At 45.9% G+C, this 19,481-nt stretch overlaps 1 protein-coding gene across 1 annotated transcript in view; it reads right to left on the bottom strand.

Moving 5' to 3' along the window:
- Positions 1–19,481, bottom strand: part of rbfox3a (RNA binding fox-1 homolog 3a) — a 440,178-nt gene that overhangs the window by 9,383 nt on the left and 411,314 nt on the right. Inside the window, exon 11 of the mRNA XM_078570955.1 lies at positions 1,244–1,322. Coding sequence (XP_078427081.1) covers positions 1,244–1,322 — 79 coding nt within the window. The remainder of the gene's footprint in view (positions 1–1,243; positions 1,323–19,481) is intronic.

Below are 19,481 nucleotides of genomic sequence, written 5' to 3'. Positions count from 1 at the left end.
GAAAGAAAATGGGGGAAAAATGAGTGGGGGAACAAGAGATTCTCTAACTGGTCATGCTGAAATTACAAGACAAAGCAGGCAGGAGGTAAGAAATTACTAATAGAAATACTAATGAGAAGATTATTCAATGATGTCAGAGACGAGAGAGGACCAAGTCTAAGTTAGCTAGTCTTTCAGTAGCCAGCTGATTGTTTAATAACAGATTTCTCCCAAACTACATAATTTCTTGGGTGTATCAGAATTTCGTATAATTACCTTTTTTGTTCCAACTCGAGAACCCAGAGGAGTTTACAAAGTTTACTCTAAAAGTCTAGACACGTTCCCCCTGTAAAAGGTTAATAATTCACTTTCATTATCTTTATGTGTTCTTGTGCATATATTTGAATCTATGTGCATTTATGTTACATGTGTGGTCTCCAAAGCTGTGGGATACATTATCTGTCATCTCACTGCAATAGAATAGCATCTGTGGAAATGGCATTTCCTTCATGGGGTATGAACAGCTTTCTCATGACATATAAAAAAAATCTTTAACTGCTATCGGTATGTAAATGTTTCAACGTAATTAAGTTTAACAGTTGAATAAATGTAACACTAGTTTATGAATCTGCATTATTATTACCTGGTTGGTATAAACAAAACACACATTGGGCGTCAGTGAGGGGATGTAGTTTCTCCCAGTGCTTTCCTGTGTATATCTCTGCGGATAAACGTACATATGTGACTTGTGCATCCTTTATGAAACAGATCTACAGATCGACAGCCGCAGCCATTTTATCAGTAGTGATTTGTTCTTTCTTTTATCTGTAGGTTTGGTTCATATGTGTATATGTCACATACATCTATGGGTACACTGTTATACTGTAGTAACTAAAACAGAAAACCTAGTACAGTAGTACCAAAGGTGCTGTCCATCTACAAGGTTCATTCCAAAAGGGAAGGACTGTACAATCATGTGCTTGAGTGTGTGTTTCCTCATGGTTTTGGGCTTGAACATTTTAATAAAATAGCTTAGATTTTAGGGTCAGTGTTTTGCTTAAAGTTATGGCTGGATTTAAAATTTGAAAGGGCCAAGCTACTTGCCTATGAAAGTTCTTACTATGCATTAAAAATACAGCCTACGTGTACTTGTGAGTGTGTGCCCATGTGCGGATGTATCCGCACAGACACGCGCCCACAAAGTACATATTATTTCTGTGGAAAATGTCAGTTACTAACATTTAGTGCAGTTATTGATGCTTACCATGGTCCCAACACTGTATGTTGCAGCTGGTGCAATAGTATGGTGGTATGGATCAGCTGCTGCATAGACTCTGCCATAACTGAAATATAAGGAGAAGAACATGTAACACACAGTAACCAACTCACTTCTGTTGGGCAAGGCAAGTATAGGACAAACAAATGTTACCATTTTGATAGCATTGCACTCACTCGAATCTGGCCAGCCAACCTTGAGAATGACAAGTGTTTTCGGTTAATGTACTGACTGCCTCTTGGGTCATGACCAGCAGAGAATTGGAATGCACAGAGTCAAATAAAAGGATAAGCAAAATATTTTAAAGTAGCTTTCAGCAGCTAGAAATAAAAGTGAAACTTTTAAAACACAACTGATAGAATTTGGTATCATACTCTACACCTTCCTCACAATTAGAATGGCATTAGCTCAGATACTCTACTTTGGCACTTTAACTGAAAACTAGCATTGCTGCTGAAATATTTAACAATGAACCAATTTTGATCCATTGCAAATTTAATGCAGTGCTTTTCTTTTCAAGTTAACTGCTTTAATACGTATTTATAATATTTCTCTGTTGATTACAGTGGTGGTGTGAAGGGTTTTACCCCATGGTTCCATTTATACAACAGCTTCAAGCACTGCCACAGTCCAATAATCACATTGAAGAGAAGTAGCTAACTAAATTATCTGCTAGAGAATGCTCCAGTACAAAATTTTCAATTGAAATCTATTCCATCTATACATGTCCTGCAGTTGACTGCTGTCACTGGAGGTTCTTCTATTCAACTTACCAAGCTTTTGCCACTTTTACTAAAAATGGCTGATGCATAAGTCACATTTTCAAGTAAGTCCTGCTTCCTTTAGGAGTTCAATTCCTTAACTAGTATAATTTATAAATGTGTTAAAGACTCTGTCCAAATAGAACACACACAAATTGTACATGATCACTTCACTGAGCGTACCGACAAAGGTTCTTCGGGATTTTCAATCATAAAAGGATCTTTTCTGAAAAAGAAAATGTAACTTTTTCACATTCCCGGGAAGGAGCCTCACACCCCAAGGGCACATGTTGGAAATCCAGGTGCGCATGGCCAATGATTTCCTGATTGTGGTTTTCAATGGCTGGGAAATAGTGGGCATTGTGCATCCGGATTTGTGGCGCAGGTTTTGTAAGGGCGAGTCTTGCTAGCAAGAGAAGACACTTGTAAATTTACCCCAAGTGTACTACAACAACAGCAAGCTGCATTGATATTGTGTCTTTAATATGGCAGAATGCCCCAAGGCTCGCCAACAAGGCATTATTAGACAAAAACAGACATTGAACAAAAGGAGGAGATGTGAGGAAAAGTAACCAAAAGCTTGGGCCAGGATTTTCCCCTCGGCGATTTGGGGGTGGGGCCCGCTCGCCGAGGGGAAAATGACGCGGGATGACGTCGGGAGGAACCCCCGACATCATTCCAGTCCAGTTAAATCTTCAGGAAGGCGGGCGGACAGCGAAATCAGCTGTCCGCCTGCCGACCTGTCAATGGCCAATTAAGGCCATTGACAGGCTAATTAACCTTGTAAAAGACCCTGCCCGTCCAAGTTTAAGGCTGGCGGGCAGGCCAGGAGCCCCAGCGGGCTCCAGATTATTCATGAAACTTCATCCACCAGCGGGGTGAAGTTTCATGTCCATTTTTAAAAAATTTAATAAACTTGTGTTTCTTATTAACATATCCCATCCCGTGTGACATTGTCACATGAGGGGGACATGTTAATAATTTTAATATTTCTCTATTTTTTGACTTTTCTTACCTGTCAGTAAACTCCCTGAGACAGGACTTTGCCTCTGGGAGCAGTGCGCTCTTTCGTGTACATGTGCGAAAGAGCGCACTTTGACAGTTGAGGAATCCTTCCCCCCCTGTACAGGAACTGCATAGCGCTCAAAATGGCGGCAGGCCCCGTTTCGGCGGCGGGGGTTGGCTGCCCGCCCGCCGCCAAGCCGGTGGGGCCCACTCGCCCACCAAGAGCAAAATTCTGCCCTTGGTTAAAAAGGTGGGTTTAAGAAGAGTCTTAAAAGGAAGCAGAGAGGTTTACAGAGGTTATTCCAGAGTGCGGGGTCTATCCTTAAACAGCCTTCCACCAATGGAGGGTGAAGGGAAGCAGGATGCTCAAAAGGCCAGAGCTGGAGGAGTGGAAAGTTCTTGAGGGGGTAGTTAGGGGAGGAGTGTGCAGTTGTAGAGCTGGAGAGATTTCAGAGATAGGGAGGGCTTTATGGTGAAAGGATTTATACATGACAATGAAAGATTTAAACTGGAGGTGGTTGTGTCCAGGAACCAGTGTAGGTCAGTGACACTGAGATGATAGACGCATGAGCAGAACATGCTGCAGTATGGGATGTGCACAGTAGAGTTTTGGATGAGCTGAAGTTAACAGAGTGTGAAAAGTGAATGGCCAACCAGTAGAGGACTGCAGTGGTCAAATCTAGAACCAGCAAAGGTGTGATAATGTTTCGGAGTCGAAGTAGGCAGTCTTTGTGATGGAGAAGATATGGGATTGAGAGCTGAACTTGGGGCCTAATAGGACGCATCCTGCACACTAACGTAAGATAGTCAGAGGGGCTGTGGTATGTTCACTTGCAGGACTGCAATTTTCACATTGATGCAGAGATTTCAAACTAGATATGAAGCCAGTAACAACCAGTGTGCTGAATCCAGCTTATGCCAGTATAATATTGGAATTTGAATGATCATTCCATGTTAATTTTAAATAGGGTTAAGGTGGTTTAAATTGCAGTTAGATATGTAAATTGGGTTATTGCTGTGGCTTTGTACATAGTGGAAAAATACTTGATGTATTTCTGTGAAATTCTATTACCTGCCATTTTAATAGCGGGAGTAATTTATTTAAAATAAACACGTTAATGCCTCAGTTAAAGTAGCAAAATAATTTGATACGGCGTGCTAATATTCACACAGTGTGAAATTGTCTGTGATTAAAGATCACTTTCCCTTCTTTGGGCTCTCTGTGTCACACAGAAATATGCATAAATGATTTAGACCCAGAAATTGGAGGAATTGCACCAAAATTTGCAGAATGTACAAAATTGGAGGTCTAACAATGTGGAGGACTCCATCAAAATACTGAAAGACATAAACAGGCTTGCCAAGTGGGCAAATAAATGGCAAATGAAATGCAGTATAGAAAAGTGTGAGGTGGCTCATTTGAACGAATGAGGAGGCCACTTTATTCCTTGGCAGAAAAAAAAACTAAATTTTGTAGCAAAGAGATCTGGGAACAGAGATATATAAATCACTAAAAGTGGCAACTCAAATCAATAAGGCCAGAAAGAGTGAAATCGAAGTACCTGTCTTCATTTAGAGTCATAGGGCTGAATTCTTACACAGTTCCAGCCCCCTGTGTAAAAATTGGAGGCAAGCCCACCTTTGCTTGGCTGTCTCGCCTCACAGCTGTTGGGCCGTTATTTGCCTGAGGCGGGTCTTGGAAATAAGTTCTGCCTCTGACAGCAGCCAACCAATGAAATGGCCAGCAGCTCTCTGGTCTCAGCAGCGCCACCAAGAGCCATGTCCACTGTTGGGACTGCAGGCAGTCCTCAAAAGATGTGAGCTGCGAGGGAAGCCCAGACAAGGTTAAGCCCGAGGTCTTGTCAGGGTCTGCCAGCCTGGTCCGGCAAGTAGTTCGGGGGGGGGGGGCAGGGGGCAAGGGGAAAGGATGGGGGAAATCTTTGAGGGGGGATCCACATTGGCACAGGGGGCCCAAAAAGGGGACATATCCCCATTGCCCAGCCACCAGTCTGCCAGGTTTCACCTGGGTAAAGTCATAGAAGCAGTGGGAGGGGGCCCATAAATGACAATTAATTGTCCACTTAAGGGCCTCAGTTGCCCTATGGGTGAGCAAGCCACCAGACTCCCCTTCCACTGCTGGTAAAATTGTAAGCGGGGCTGCCAAGGGCAGGTAGGCACCAGGAAGGGCACTGCTGTCACAACGCCCAATTTTATGAGCCCTTACCATGCCATCCTGTCCAAGGAGCCATAAAACTGGGGCCATAGAGTCATTGTGGCACAAGTGGCAGCCATTCAGCCCACTGAGTCCATTGCCAGCTCTCTGCAGGGCAAGCCAGTCAGTCCCATTCCTCTGCTCCATCCCTGTGGTCCTGCAAGTTTGTTTCCCTCTAGTGCACATCCAACTGACTAACATGTAGAAACTATAGATGGTTAGCTGGCACTTGTAATACATGTGCAGTCTGGTCTCCACATTGCAAAAAGAATATGGAAGCACTACAGAAAGTACTAAAAAGATTTATAAGGACGTTACCAGAATTGAGAGGGAGAAACTATCAGGAAAGAATGAACAAGTTGGGCCTCTTAAGGCAAATGTCAAGAAGAAATCTAATCAAGGTCCTTAAAACTGCGTGGGTGAGGAGCAACTGTTCTCAGCTGTGCTCGAATCCAGAACAAAGGAGGCATAAATATAAGATAGCCACAAACAAATTAAATAGCAAACTTAGGCAGAATCTCAACAGAGAGAATGGTGAGATTGTGAATTTCCCTGTCACATATGCTGATTGAAGCAGTTAATGAACTTATGCGGAAGCTTGATGCATACAAGAGGGAGAAAGGACAAGAAGTAAGTGCAGGGAATGGAAGAGGTCATTAGAGTGAGAGTAATATAAACACCAGTATAGACTGGTTGGGCTGATTGTGTTGAAAGCACAGGCCAATGTAATGCAACTCTACAGAACTTTGCATCATTTTCCCATCAAAATGGCAGCCAGCTGATCTGTTCCCTGGTCTTAAGAGTCAATGCCTTAGATCAGTTACTGCTCCATTTTCACACCTGTCCTGTGGATTCTCATCACCTTGATATTGTGCTTGTGTAGCAAGGCAAAGATCACAATTCCCCCAATTAATTTCCTTACCACAGCGTTGTATCATGTCTTCATTGTCAGCTTAGAAGGAGCGTAAACAATGCTGATGAATGGACACCCTTGCTTACATTATACATTGCCCACAGTTTGCAATCTTTTTAAAGACAGAAAGGCAACTTGGACTGAACATGACCAGAATAATATTGTTCAAATTTAGATTTCTACAGACCATGGTTTGCTTTTAGCAATCAGCAAACTTCATGTTTTGCTTCATAATTAAAAATAGGTGCAACTAAAAATGAACACAATTTTCATCTCTATTTTATTTTACTAGTTTCACACTCTCCTCTCGAGCAGGATGGTCTTAATGGTAGTGGATTTCAATATGACTTCCATTTATATTACTCCATGTCAACTAACTGTTTTGGGTGATGTGCGATATGTCCCCCTTCCCATTCTCTCCCTACTTCCATCTTAAAGGAGATTTGCTTTATTACTTTTTCTTTTCCATCCATGTCTAAGACAGACATAGTACCTGTATAGTTGTAATTTGTATCAAACAAATGAAGAACTAGAGTTCTATTTAGAGGGTGCAAGTACAAAGTGAGGTTGTGGAAAAGGAAAAAATTGCACAGAAACAGAGAGGAAACAGGCAACTGATTAATAGGAAAACAAAAACAGAATTACCTGGAAAAACTCAGCAGGTCTGGCAGCATCGGTGGAGAAGAAGAGTCGACGTTTCGAGTCCACATGACCCTTCAACAGAACTGAGTATAGTTAGGAGAGGGGTGAAATATAAGCTGGTTTAAGGTGGGGGGTGAGGGGAGAGAAGTTGAGGGTGGGGTGGTTGTAGGGACAAGCAAGCAGTGATAGGAGCAGATAATCAAAAGATGTCACAGACAAAAGGATCAAAGAGGTGTTGAAGGTGGTGATATTATCTAAGAAAATGTGCTAATTAAGAATGGATGGCAGGACACTCAAGGTACAGCTCTATTGGGGGTGGGGTGGAAAGACTGACAAGGTATTAGTTGTAGATTTAAAAATAATGGGAATAGGTGGGAAAAGAAAAATCTATATAAATTATTGAAAAAAACAAAAGGGAGGGGGAAGAAACGGGGTGGGGATGGGGGGAGGGAATTTAAGATCTAAAGTTGTTGAATTCAATATTCAGTCCGGAAGGCTGTAAAGTGCCTAGTCGGAAGATGAGGTGCTGTTCCTCCAGTTTGCGTTGGGCTTCACTGGAACAATGCAGCAAGCCAAGGACAGACATGTGGGCAAGAGAGCAGGGTGGAGTGTTAAAATGGCAAGCGACAGGGAGGTTTGGGTCTTTCTTGCGGATAGACCGCAGGTGTTATGCAAAGCGGTCGCCCAGTTTGTGTTTGGTCTCTCCAATGTAGAGGAGAGCGCATTGGGAGCAACGAATGCAGTAGACTAAGTTAGGGGAAATGCAAGTGAAATGCTGCTTCACTTGAAAGGAGTGTTTGGGCCCTTAGACGGTGAGGAGAGAGGAAGTGAAGGGGCAGGTGTTGCATCTTCTGCGTGGGCATGGGGAGGTGCCATAGGTGGGGGTTGAGGAGTAGGGGGTGATGGAGGAGTGGATCAGGGTGACCCGGAGGGAACGATCCCTACGGAATGCCGCCAGGGGGGGTGAAGGGAAGATGTGTTTGGTGGTGGCATCATGCTGGAGTTGGCGGAAATGGCGGAGGATGATCCTTTGAATGCGGAGGCTGGTGGGGTGATAAGTGAGGACAAGGGGGACCCTATCATGTTTCTGGGAGGGAGGAGAAGGTGTGAGAGCAGATGCGCGGGAGATGGGCCAGACACGGTTGAGGGCCCTGTCAACGACTGTGGGTGGAAAACCTCGGTTAAGGAAGAAGGAGGACATGTCAGAGGAACTGTTTTTGAAGGTAGCGTCATCAGAACAGATGCGACGGAGGCGAAGGAACTGAGAGAATGGGATGGAGTCCTTACAGGAAGCAGGGTGTGAGGAGCTGTAGTCGAGGTAGCTGTGGGAGTCGGTAGGCTTGTAATGGATATTGGTGGACAGTCTATCATCAGAAATTGAGACAGAGAGGTCAAGGAAGGAAGGGAAGTGTCAGAGATGGACCACGTGAAAATGATGGAGGGGTGGAGATTGGAAGCAAAATTAATAAATTTTTCCAGGTCCCGATGAGAGCATGAAGCAGCACCGAAGTAATCATCGATGTACCGGAGAAAGAGTTGTGGGAGGGGATTAATAGGGCCTGATTTTAACTCTGAACAAGTAGACAGATTTTGAATAAGTTAAAATCTTGCTCATATAGTTAGAAACAATAAGTAATATTAACCCTATGGACACTGTAATCGTGCATCATTCTTTTCCTGTAAGATCTGGTGGAGTCAATTGCCAAATCTTGGCAGGTGTAATTTCATGTGCATTTCACATGGAGCAAGCTGGTATTTTGATAGAGTAGAGAGAAATTCTGGGCATAAAATAAATTAAAAATAGTCCAAATGATAGAAGGGGCAGAATAATAATGCCACAAAAAAATTATTGAAACTATTTAAATGTTTTAACATGTTTGTTGGTATGCAGGAATTCACCAAGGCTCCTTTGACAGCACCTTCCAAACCCATGACCACTGCCATCTAGAAGGACAAGGGCAGCAGATAGGTGGAAACCCCACCACCTGGGGGTTCCCCTCCAAGTCACTGGCCATCCTGACTTGGAAATATGTCGCCGTTCCTTCACTGTCACTGGGTCAAAATCCTGGAACTCCCTCCCTAACAGCACTGTGTACCTGCACCACATGGACTGCAGCGGTTCAAGAAGGCAGCTCACCACCACCTTCTCAAGGGCAACTAGGGATGAGCAATAAAAATGCTGGCTGGCCCACATCCCATGAATGAATAAAAAAAAATGTTCGGACTGCAAGAGGAAAGCAGGAACGAAAGCTGGAGAAAAAGCTGATTCAACATACGTCATGATATAGGAGCCCTTGGGTAACCAGTCCAACCTCTAATCAAGATAAGGAAATGTTCATTCAAATGGTCAAAACACCTGCACTGGCCCCTCTTCACTTTCTGCCCTGAGGCTCTCCTTCTATTGTTCCCTAAACCCTGCACTTTGGGCCTAACAGTCTACCCCTGGTGTCCCAGCTTTCCAAGAGTGCAAATGGTGTACGTGGCTAGGCCATGTGCATAACGTGTGTGTAACACATTTCCTTTAATAATATCTATCTACCTCTCTGCCTGCCCATGTGTGAATGAATGTAGTTCACCCCAGTGGATTGACTGGTTAGTGAACTGTGGAGAATGGGGATGCAACAAAACATGTCTCCATGTTCTTTTCTGCTTCTGCCTGCTAGGAATCCCTGGGCTGAATTGTGAGAGCACGGAAATAGCACACGGCTGTACTATGGGAAGAGTTATGAGTTTGGCGGGCGGGCGTGATCGGTGGGCCCAGGATCAGCCCCCAACCGTGATTTCACGCTGGTGGGCCAGTTAAGGTTCACCCAGTGTGAAATGTGGCCCCCCCACTGGTCGGGAAGGGCCGAGCGGGGGCGGGGGCCTGTCAGCCGCTGGGACCAGTGACGACCCGGTGGCCGGTTTCAAAACGGCACAGGCAGCCCCTTGAAGGCTGTCTCCCCTGCGTTGTCAACATTCAAGTTATAGAGTCGAGTGCAGCTGGGCACGGCAGGTGGAAGGGCAGGTCGGGTGGGCACTCGGCCCCCTGCTTTTCGGATGAGTGTCTCGCAGTCCTCCTGGAGGCGGTGGCTGCCAGGAGGGACACCCTTGTCCCCAGGGATTGGGGGAGGAGGCCACCACATCTCACAAAGAGGGCATGGGAGGAGGGCATTGGTTAGCAGCCATGATGCAGTGCGGCGCACATGGGTGCAGTGCTGGAAGAGGTTCAATGACCTGCTGCACTCTGGAAGGGTGAGTGCCGTGTTGGCATGGGTCAGTGTGCAGAAGCGTTAAGGTCTGGCATTCCCCCTGTGGGTCTCAGGGGTGCTAGAGTCTGGGTGCCAACTGTCAACGACGCCAGAGTTGGCCAAGGGGGTGAGCCCTGGCTGCTTGGACTGAGCGCCTTAAGGCTCGAGGGCCACGACTCGGATGTGCCCTGTAAGGTGTTCCTCAGCTGGGGCTGGCCTGGCTACAATGGCGCTGCAGGTAGAGAGTGGACTAATCAATGCTCCTCTGTCCTCTCAGGAGAAGAGGAGCCATAGCCAAGCTGAGAGGGCACTTACAAGCAGAGGCTCGTCTAACCTGCTGCTACTCACCAGGTTCGAGCAGGACGCCCTTGAGCTGGAGAGCCAGCAGGTTCCATGTGCCACCGGGCGTGGAGAGGCAGGGGTGCCAGATGAAGGTAAGAGCGCAGTGCACAGGGGTGAGAGTTTCGGATTGTGCAACCATTCTAGCGTAGTCTCCTCATTGATGTGAGCCTCAAACCTGGAGACGATGGCACCATGATGCTGATCTCCATTGTCTCACCAGGGTACCTGGCATGCACAGTGACAGTGTGATGACTTAAACTAATGACATATCTTTGTTCTCCCTTTTAGATGCGCCAGCACGCACTCGCCCTCTGGACTCCAAAGGGCCACCCCTGACACCAGAGGACCACAGGGCTTCATTTGCACCTGTGTCACACCCTCTCTCTGAAGCAGGCACCAGTGCAGATATCAGCACCTCGGTGGGCATTAAATCTGCAGCTAGTATCTCGGTGCACATTGGTGAGGGCACTTCACATTCGCTTGAGGCGCAGGTGGAGGCGGGAAGTGCCCAGGGCGCCGGCAGTCAGAGGACTGCAGGGAATCAGGACGATACTCAGTCGAAGGCAGATGATGAGCCTCTGGAGTTGTCCATTAGGCAACAGATGCTGGATGTCCAGTGGGATGTGCGGGGGGATCAGGCGGAGATCCATGAGGGTCGGTGTGCCATGTTCTCCGTTGTGGAGGAGTCCATGCAGAGCATGAGCACTGCGTTGACCCTCATGGCCAAGCACACTGTCTCCTCCATTGAGAGAGTGGCGACTCTCTTGGAGAGGCAGCTCCAGGGACAGAATCAAGGGTTACTTGGGTTGCGCAAACCCTCACACAGGCAATGCCCTCAGCTGGTCAGTGCTAGTGTGGGAGAAGGATGGGGTACCCAGTATCCAATCTAGGTGCCTGTCCATCAATGGTGACCAGGGGGGTCCAGAGCAACCTCATGTTGACGCATGAACTGCCTGCCTTCGCGGTGGGCTCCTCTCAGGGCACTCTGGATGACGGCAGCAGCACCTCCGCCAATGACCGTGGCATCTGAGGCTGCGATGACTGGGGAGATGCCAGCTGTGGCAGTGGCCACTCCCTCCCAGGTAGGGCCACCACAGGCTCCACTGGCCATAGGAAGACCGCCAAGGTCATCAAGGCCAACAAGACACCAAAGTCTGCAGGCTGTCTCCAAAGCCAGTGCCAGCAAGGGGGGAGTGCGGAGGGGACAGGGGGTGTGGGGGCAAGATATAGCACAGGGAAACGTAAGTTAAAAGCACCCTGGGCACAAGAGGGACAGTTCACAGGTGATTTTCTGTTCATTTATGTTTGGTTTATATTTCTGCTGGTGTGGACATCAACACCAGTAATGGTAATGTCATTATGCAGTCAATGTGATGATAATATTAAATTTGCTTTGGTTCTGATGGCCTGAGTTTGCTTCACTTTTTTTCTTTCTGGTGCAGGGTACACCAATGAGTACGTGAGTGGCTGGAAACTTTATTGCACAGGCATTGAGTGGACTTTGGGTGCAAATGAAAGGGACATTTCAGACATCCGCGATGGAGGCAGCAGCCCTGACGTGAGGTGGAAGCAGATCTTTGGCAGCCTAGCTGAAGGAGCATTCGATCAAGGCATCCCTGGTGTCCCTGCCTCCCTGGGGGTTACCGAGGTCTGCCTCCACGCCCTCAGTGTTCTTCTCATCGGGCTCCTCTTCTGACTCATTGCTGGGTTCGTCATCTGTGGCCTGTGCAGCTGCATCAAGATCCTCTTCCTCCAGTGGGTCCCCCCTTGCCAGTGCCAGATTGTGGAGAGCACAGCATGCAACCACTGTCAGTGACACCTGCTCTGGGGGGTATTGTAGTGCAACCCCTGAATGGTCCAGTCTTCAGAAGCGCATCTTGAGAAGGCCTATGGTCCTCTCTACCACCACTTCTGTTGGGTGGTGGAGAGGCATCATAAGCCACCATTTCAATGGATAGCCCTTGTCATCCACCAGCCATCCATCTAGTCAGGCTGGAGCACTGAAGAGCCTAGACACCTGGGAGTGTCGTTTCGGGATGTAAGCATCATGGGAGCTGTCAGGGTACCTTGCACAGACTTGCAGAATATGCATCCTGTGGTCACACATTATCTGACAATGAGAAAGGGGCCGGGAAATACAGGACTGAAGGTGTTGTATCTGAATGCACGCAGTATACGAAATAAGGTAAATGAGCTTGTGGCGCAGATTGAAATTGGCAGGTATGATGTGGTGGGCATCACGGAGACATGGCTGCAAGGGGATCAGGCAGGGGGTGGGGTTGCTTGGTTCGTAAGAAATGAAATTAAATCGATAGCAAGAAATGACATAGGGTCAGATGATGTAGAATCTATGTGGGTAGAGTTGAGGAACCGCAAAGGTAAAAAAGAACCATAATGGGAGTTATGTACAGGCCTCCGAACAGTAGTCAGGATGTGGGGCACAAGATACACCAGGAGATAGAAAAGGTGTGTAAGAAAGGCTAGGTTACAGTGATCATGGGGGATTTCAATACGCAGGTAGACTGGGAAAATCAGGTTGGTAGTCGATCCCAAGAAAAGGAATTTGTGGAATGTCTACGAGATGGCTTTTTGGAGCAGCTTGTGGTGGAGCCCACTAGGGAACAGGCAATTCTAGATTTAATGATGTGTAATGAGGCAGATTTGGGAGCTTAACGTGAAGGAACCCTTAGGAGGAAGTGACCATAATATGATAGAATTTACCCTGCAATTTGAGAGGAAAAAGCTGGAATCAGGTGTAACGGTATTACAGTTGAATAAAGGCAACTACAGAGGCATGAGGGAGGAGCTGGCCAGAATTGACTGGGAGATGAGCCTAGCAGGAAAGACAGTGGAACAGCAATGGCAGGAATTTCTGGGAGTAATTTGGGAGACACAGCAAAAATTCATCCCTAGGAAGCAGAAGCATACTAAAGGGAGGACGAGGCAACCATGGCTGACAAGGGAAGTCAGGGACAGCATAAAAGCTAAAGAGAAAGCATACAATGCGGCGAAGAGCAGTGGGAAACCAGGGGATTGGGAAGCCTACAAAGACCAACAGAGGACAACTAAAAAAGAAATAAGGAGGGAGAAGATTAAATATGAGGGTAAACTAGCCAGTAATATAAAAGAAGATTGCAAGAGTTTTTTTAGATATATAAAGGCTAAGAGAGAGGCAAAAGTGGACATTGGGCCACTGGAAAATGACGCTGGAGAAGTAGTAGTGGGGAACAAAGAAATGGCGGAGGAACTGAATAGGTACTTTGAGTCAGTCTTCACGGTGGAAGACACGAGTAACATCCCCAAAGTTCAAGAGAGTCGGGGGGCAGAGGTGAGTATGGTGGCCATTACCAAGGAGAAGGTGCTAGGAAAACTGAAAGGTCTGAAGGTGGATAAATCACCTGGACCAGATGGATTACACCCCAGAGTTCTGAAGGAGATAGCTGAAGAGATAGTGGAGGCGTTAGTGGTGATCTTTCAGGAATCACTCGAGTCAGGGAGGGTCCCAGAGGACTGGAAAATCGCTAATGTAACCCCCCTGTTTAAGAAGGGAGTGAGGCAAAAGACGGGAAATTACAGGTCGATTAGCCTGACCTCGGTCATTGGTAAGATTTTAGAGTCCATTATTAAGGATGAGATTTCAGAATACTTGGAAGTGTATGGTAAAATAGGGCAAAGTCAGCATGGTTTCATCAAGGGGAGGTCATGCCTGACAAATCTGTTAGAATTCTTTGAGGAGGTAACGAGTAGGTTAGACAAAGGAGAGCCAATGGATATTATCTACTTGGACTTCCAGAAAGCCTTTGACAAGGTGCCTCACAGGAGGCTGCTCAGTAAGATAAGAGCCCATGGTGTTAGAGGCAAGGTACTAGCATGGATAGAAGATTGGCTGTCTGGCAGGAGGCAGTGAGTGGGGATAAGGGGATCCTTCTCAGGATGGCGGCCGGTGACTAGTGGAGTTCCGCAGGGGTCAGTGTTGGGACCACAACTTTTCACTTTATACATTAATGATCTGGATGAAGGAACTGAGGGCATCCTAGCTAAGTTTGCAGATGATACAATGATAGGTGGAAGGACAGGTAGTATTGAGGAGGCGGGGAGGCTGCAGAAGGATTTGGACAGGTTAGGAGAATGGGCAAAGAAATGGCAGATGGAATACAACATAGGGAAGTGTGAGGTCATGCACTTTGGTAGGAAGAATAGAGGCAGAGACCATTTTCTAAATGTGGAGAGAATTCAGAAATCTGGAATGCAAAGGGACTTGGGAGTCCTAGTCCAGGATTCTCTTAAGGTTAACTTGCAGGTTGAGTCAGTAGTTAGGAAGGCAAATGCAATGTTGGCATTTATTTCGAGAGGACTAGAATATAAAAGCAGGGATGTGCTGCTGAGGCTTTATAAGGCTCTGGTCAGACTACATTTTGAATATTGTGAGCAATTTTGGGCCCCGTATCTCAGGAAGGATGTTCTGGCCCTGGAGGGTCCAGAGGAGGTTCACGAGAATGATCCCAGGAATGAAAGGCTTAACATATGAGGAACGTTTGAGGACTCTGGGTCTATACTCGATGGAGCTTAGAAGGATGAGGGGGGATCTGATTGAAACTTACAGAATACTGAAAGGCCTGGATAGTGTGGACGTGGGGAAGATGTTTCCATTAGTAGGAGAGAATAGGACCCGAGGGCACAGACTCAGAGTAAAGGGAAGAACTTTTAGAACAGATATGAGGAGAAACTTCTTTAGCCAGAGAGTGGTGAATCTATGGAATTCATTGCCACAGAAGGCTGTGGAGGCCAGGTCATTGAGTGTATTTAAGACCAAGATAGATAGGTTCTTGATCAGTAAGGGGATCAAAGGTTACGGGGAGAAGGCGGGAGAATGGGGTCGAAAAACTTATCAGCCATGATTGAATGGTGGAGCAGACTCGATGGGCCGAATGGCCTAATTTCTGGTCCTTTGTCTTATGGTCTGCACATTCATGGAGTGGATTCCCTTCCAGTTGATGAAGGCACCCGGTAGACCCACTGGCGCCTTGATGGCCACATGTGCAGTTGATGGCACCCTGGATGCAGGGGAACCCAGCAATCGCTGCAAAGCCTCTGGCTCGCTCGGCCTGGCTGACCTCGTCCGTAAGGTAAAGAATAAAGGTCAGTACCTGCCTGCACAGAGCTTCTGTCACCAGCTTGACGTAAATGTGGACAGCTGATTGGGAGACTCCACACAGATCCCCCACTGACCCCTGGGAAGAGCCAGAAGCATAAATTGAGGGCCCCTGTGTCCTTCAGAGCCACAAGCATGGGGTGTCCACCCACACAGTCGGAGCTGGTTTCAGGCCCAATCATCTGACAAATGAGGGTCATGGTCTCCCCTGCGAGGCGGAGCCTCCTTCGGCATTGCACCTCGGACATATTGAGGTAGATGCATCATTGCCTGTAAATGCTGACAGCAGGATAGTGGTGTCTTCTGTGGCCCCTTATGCCTTGGACTTCCTGCTGGCCGTGCACCCCTTCTCCCACAGGTCCCTCCCCTGAAATTGGGAGACCTGGCCTCCTCTCCCTTCTGCCCCTCTCTTCCTCCTCAGAGGAAGTGCCGCCAGCGGAGACCACAATCCCCATTACCAGGGTAAGGGAAGGCTGTCTGATACCTGAAAGGATCGACACGGTCCGAATCCTCTGGGGGTCTTGGAGACACCAATGAGTCCCGAAATGAAGCCTGGAAATGCTAAGAATGAAGCCCTGAACAGAGATGAGGCTGCCAAGTACCAATAAGCAACTAGCAGCAAACTATCTCCAAAACTCCTCACTACTCACACTGGCAATGCTGTTGACCCTTTTTATCCTGCCCTTGGATGAGGTTTAGCAAATTGTCGGCTGCCCGCCTGCCTGTTTTGCCTGCGTGATGAGCACGAAATCACCCGGGCAAAGTAAAATCCAGCTTAGTTGCCTTTTTAATGGCCTTAACTGGCCTCGTGATTGATGGCGGGCACGGCTCCGACCGAAATATCGCGCCAGTGCACAATGACGTCGGGACACTCGCCCGATGTCATCACCCACTATTTTACGCTTGAGCAGGTCAGGCGCTCGCCCGCCCATTCACCAGAAAATTCGGCCCCATGTTTTAAAACCTAGTGCAAGCCACATAGGCAGGAAGTTCCTAGGTTCAATCTCGAGGCTGTGCAGAATTACCATCTCAATCAAGTCTGGCCATGATGACACTACAACCTACCAAGTCACCCCCTGAACTGAGGAGGGGATAAAGTCCCCTCCTGAATGCTCTCCAGTGAATTATGCCGGAAGGTATGCGTGTGTGGATTTCTGGTGAGAATCAGAACAGGCTTGTCCGGTCTGCAAACACTCACTCTCAATGATCGCAAGTGAAGAGTGACTACTCCAGTCCCTCCCCTAAGAGCTGCTGATATCTGTGGAACCACACTTGAATAATGAGTTGGGGAGGAAATTGGAAAATAAATAAGGAAACCCTGGGCGTAACTTTGCAGCATCGTAGTTGCAGCCTCTCAAAAAAAATGTGACGGACAACTTTTTTTTTTAAAAGGAGTCACCTTTCTTTCTCCCCTTTTTTTGTCTCAAGGGTTGAAAGCCAGTTTTAAGCCCATCTGCACTGCTTAGTCAAAATAAAAGCAAAATACTGCAGATACTGGAAATCTGAAATAAAGACAAAAAAAATGCTGGAAAAACTTAGCAGGTCTCACAGCATCTGTGGAGAGACTGTGCACTGCTTAGCCCTCGTCTTTGAGTCTAGCCGTCGTTTGAAAGAGTCCAGGTAAATTTATCTTTTCATTATGTCCTTATTATAAATCAATAAATAATTTTTAATTGCACATTTGTTTCCAACCCATTTAAAAATCACAGTCTTGCCTTCAGCTAGGGCTGTCCAGTGCTCTCTCCCTTGACAGATTCCACTGACATGCATTAATAAAATGAATGTGTGTCTGGAAATGCCCAGGCCATCAGCTACAGCAGGATTCCGCAGTTTCATCCCTTTTTGTTCAAGACAAAACTTTTTAAAGCTGCAAACGTATTGATCCGTGTGATTGCCAGCAAACAAGCCAACATCTTGGATACTTCTTTAAAGTGACAGACTGCAAATGAGGTCTGTGTGCTGCAGATAACAAGGCTGCAGCAAGTGACAAAGCAGCCATAGCCTAGAAATAGGCTATTCGGAGGGAATCAAGTCAATCGAGCTGTCAGTGATGTAATGCTTTGAATGTTATACACATTTAATTCAATCATCTTTCCACTCAGAGGAACTTGTGTGCAAGGGTGAATTTCTGGAATAGTTTAAAAGCAGGAAGGCACTTGCATTTGAATAAATTCACATTTTTTTATCTGGGAGAATTCCTTTAAAATGGTGCATGCTTCAAATTGTAAGTTAATTCAGTGTGATACAGATAGTCATCAGGTTCTCTGAAGGAATACCGTTGTCTTAAAAGGAATAACGAAACATGCCACAGAAAATATTAGATATGGTAAACATATACCCACACTCTATTTATGTGCAGTGTCAGCTCGGCTAGAGAGCTGTGTAGTGATTCTGAACAAAAATAGACATGAACCAATTACAGTGCTTAACAAACCAGAACTGAGGCAAAACTAATTGGCCTATAATTTCCTGGCTTACCATTTTTCCCTTTTTTGAAAAGGGGCACAGCATTTGCCCTTTGTCACAATTCCTGATTCCAAAGAAAATTATAATTACTGTCTCCACCCCTCCTTCACATTCTTCGGAGGCTCACCATCTAGGGATAGTGACTTCTACTTTGAAGTCCATTAACTTTTTAAACATGGCTTCCTTTTGAAATGTATCTCCAATCATGACTTAGTCACATCTTCCTTAGTCACACCTACATTTCTATGTTCACCTTTCTCTGTGGGCAGCTACACAAGATCTGGATTTACCACGTTAGGCACTTTTGAAAATGAAGGCATGAACCCTTTGTCAGAACCCATGTCCGCTTTTTCACACGCCTACTTTAAAAGCAATTAATGTCCTGTTATTCAGAAGAATTGCAATTCTGTAAATGCATTTGTGACTTTGAACCCTGTTGCCAATGCTTTTCATAATGCAGACCATTCTGAGGCCTGGATTTGTGAAAGAGTTTCATGTCTTCAAACAGAGACACTGAAAGCGCTCCAGAGACAAATTTCCTCGCAACTCTGTTCATTGTTTTCGCCCCAAGTCACTGACTGCCAACAAAATGACTTAAGGATGTTTTGGGTCTTCTCCAAAGCAACATCAAAGAGAATAGGTTGCCAGTTGTTACAGCTTTGAGGAACTGTAATAGATTGAAAAAATGTGTGTCTGCAAAAAAAGGCATCATATTATAAAGTCACTTGTGGTGTATGATGTAGGTCACAGTCAATATGTTTCCCTACAAAAGACCATATGCTATATGAGCTCTGTCAATTTAGACAGAGAGGTTATTTCCATCCTGTGACCAATCCTGCAAGGTTTTGATGTATACTTATTTGGGAGTCTTTGCACACAACATTAAGAACTCACAGGGAATCCAGGATATTGATATTCATCAACTTATATTGATATATTTTTCACACTTACATGAGAGAAAACAGTGATTTTTAATTCTTGATTCTCATGTTAATATTTAGCATTTTCCTGGATTTTGAGCAGATTGCCAGAAATCCAATGAACTCTCCATGTTCTCAGGAACCCTCCTTAATCCTTAAACTGTCATCAGTACATTGTGATACCAACATGGTCCAATGTGATCACAATCTTTTTATGATCAGGAATCTGTAATAAAAATTACATCGCCAGGAATCTGCCCTTTTTGAGTGCCACTCCCACTGTGATCTAGATCATTAATGTTAGGAGATTGCTAATGCAATATTTACATTGTCACAAGTATTTAAATGATCAGAAATCTATTGTAATTTTCACACTGCAAGGAATTGCATCAACCAAGGTCTCTGCATTATCAGACAATGGAAGGGAGTTGAAGTTGGTATTTCTAGCTGTGAATGATAATAGTCTCACAAATTGAATTGAAGAATTAGGTTTGAAAACAACCTTCCTTAACTCACCCACTCCAACCATATCTTCTGCTAACACATATTCCATGCAAATCAATTGAATATTTGAGACAATCCT

The sequence above is a fragment of the Cetorhinus maximus genome, chromosome 24, assembly GCF_964194155.1.
Source record: "Cetorhinus maximus chromosome 24, sCetMax3.hap1.1, whole genome shotgun sequence".
Lineage (NCBI taxonomy): Eukaryota > Metazoa > Chordata > Chondrichthyes > Lamniformes > Cetorhinidae > Cetorhinus > Cetorhinus maximus.
Note: the sequence above shows the minus strand (reverse complement) of the source record. Positions and strands in the feature narration are given on the sequence as shown.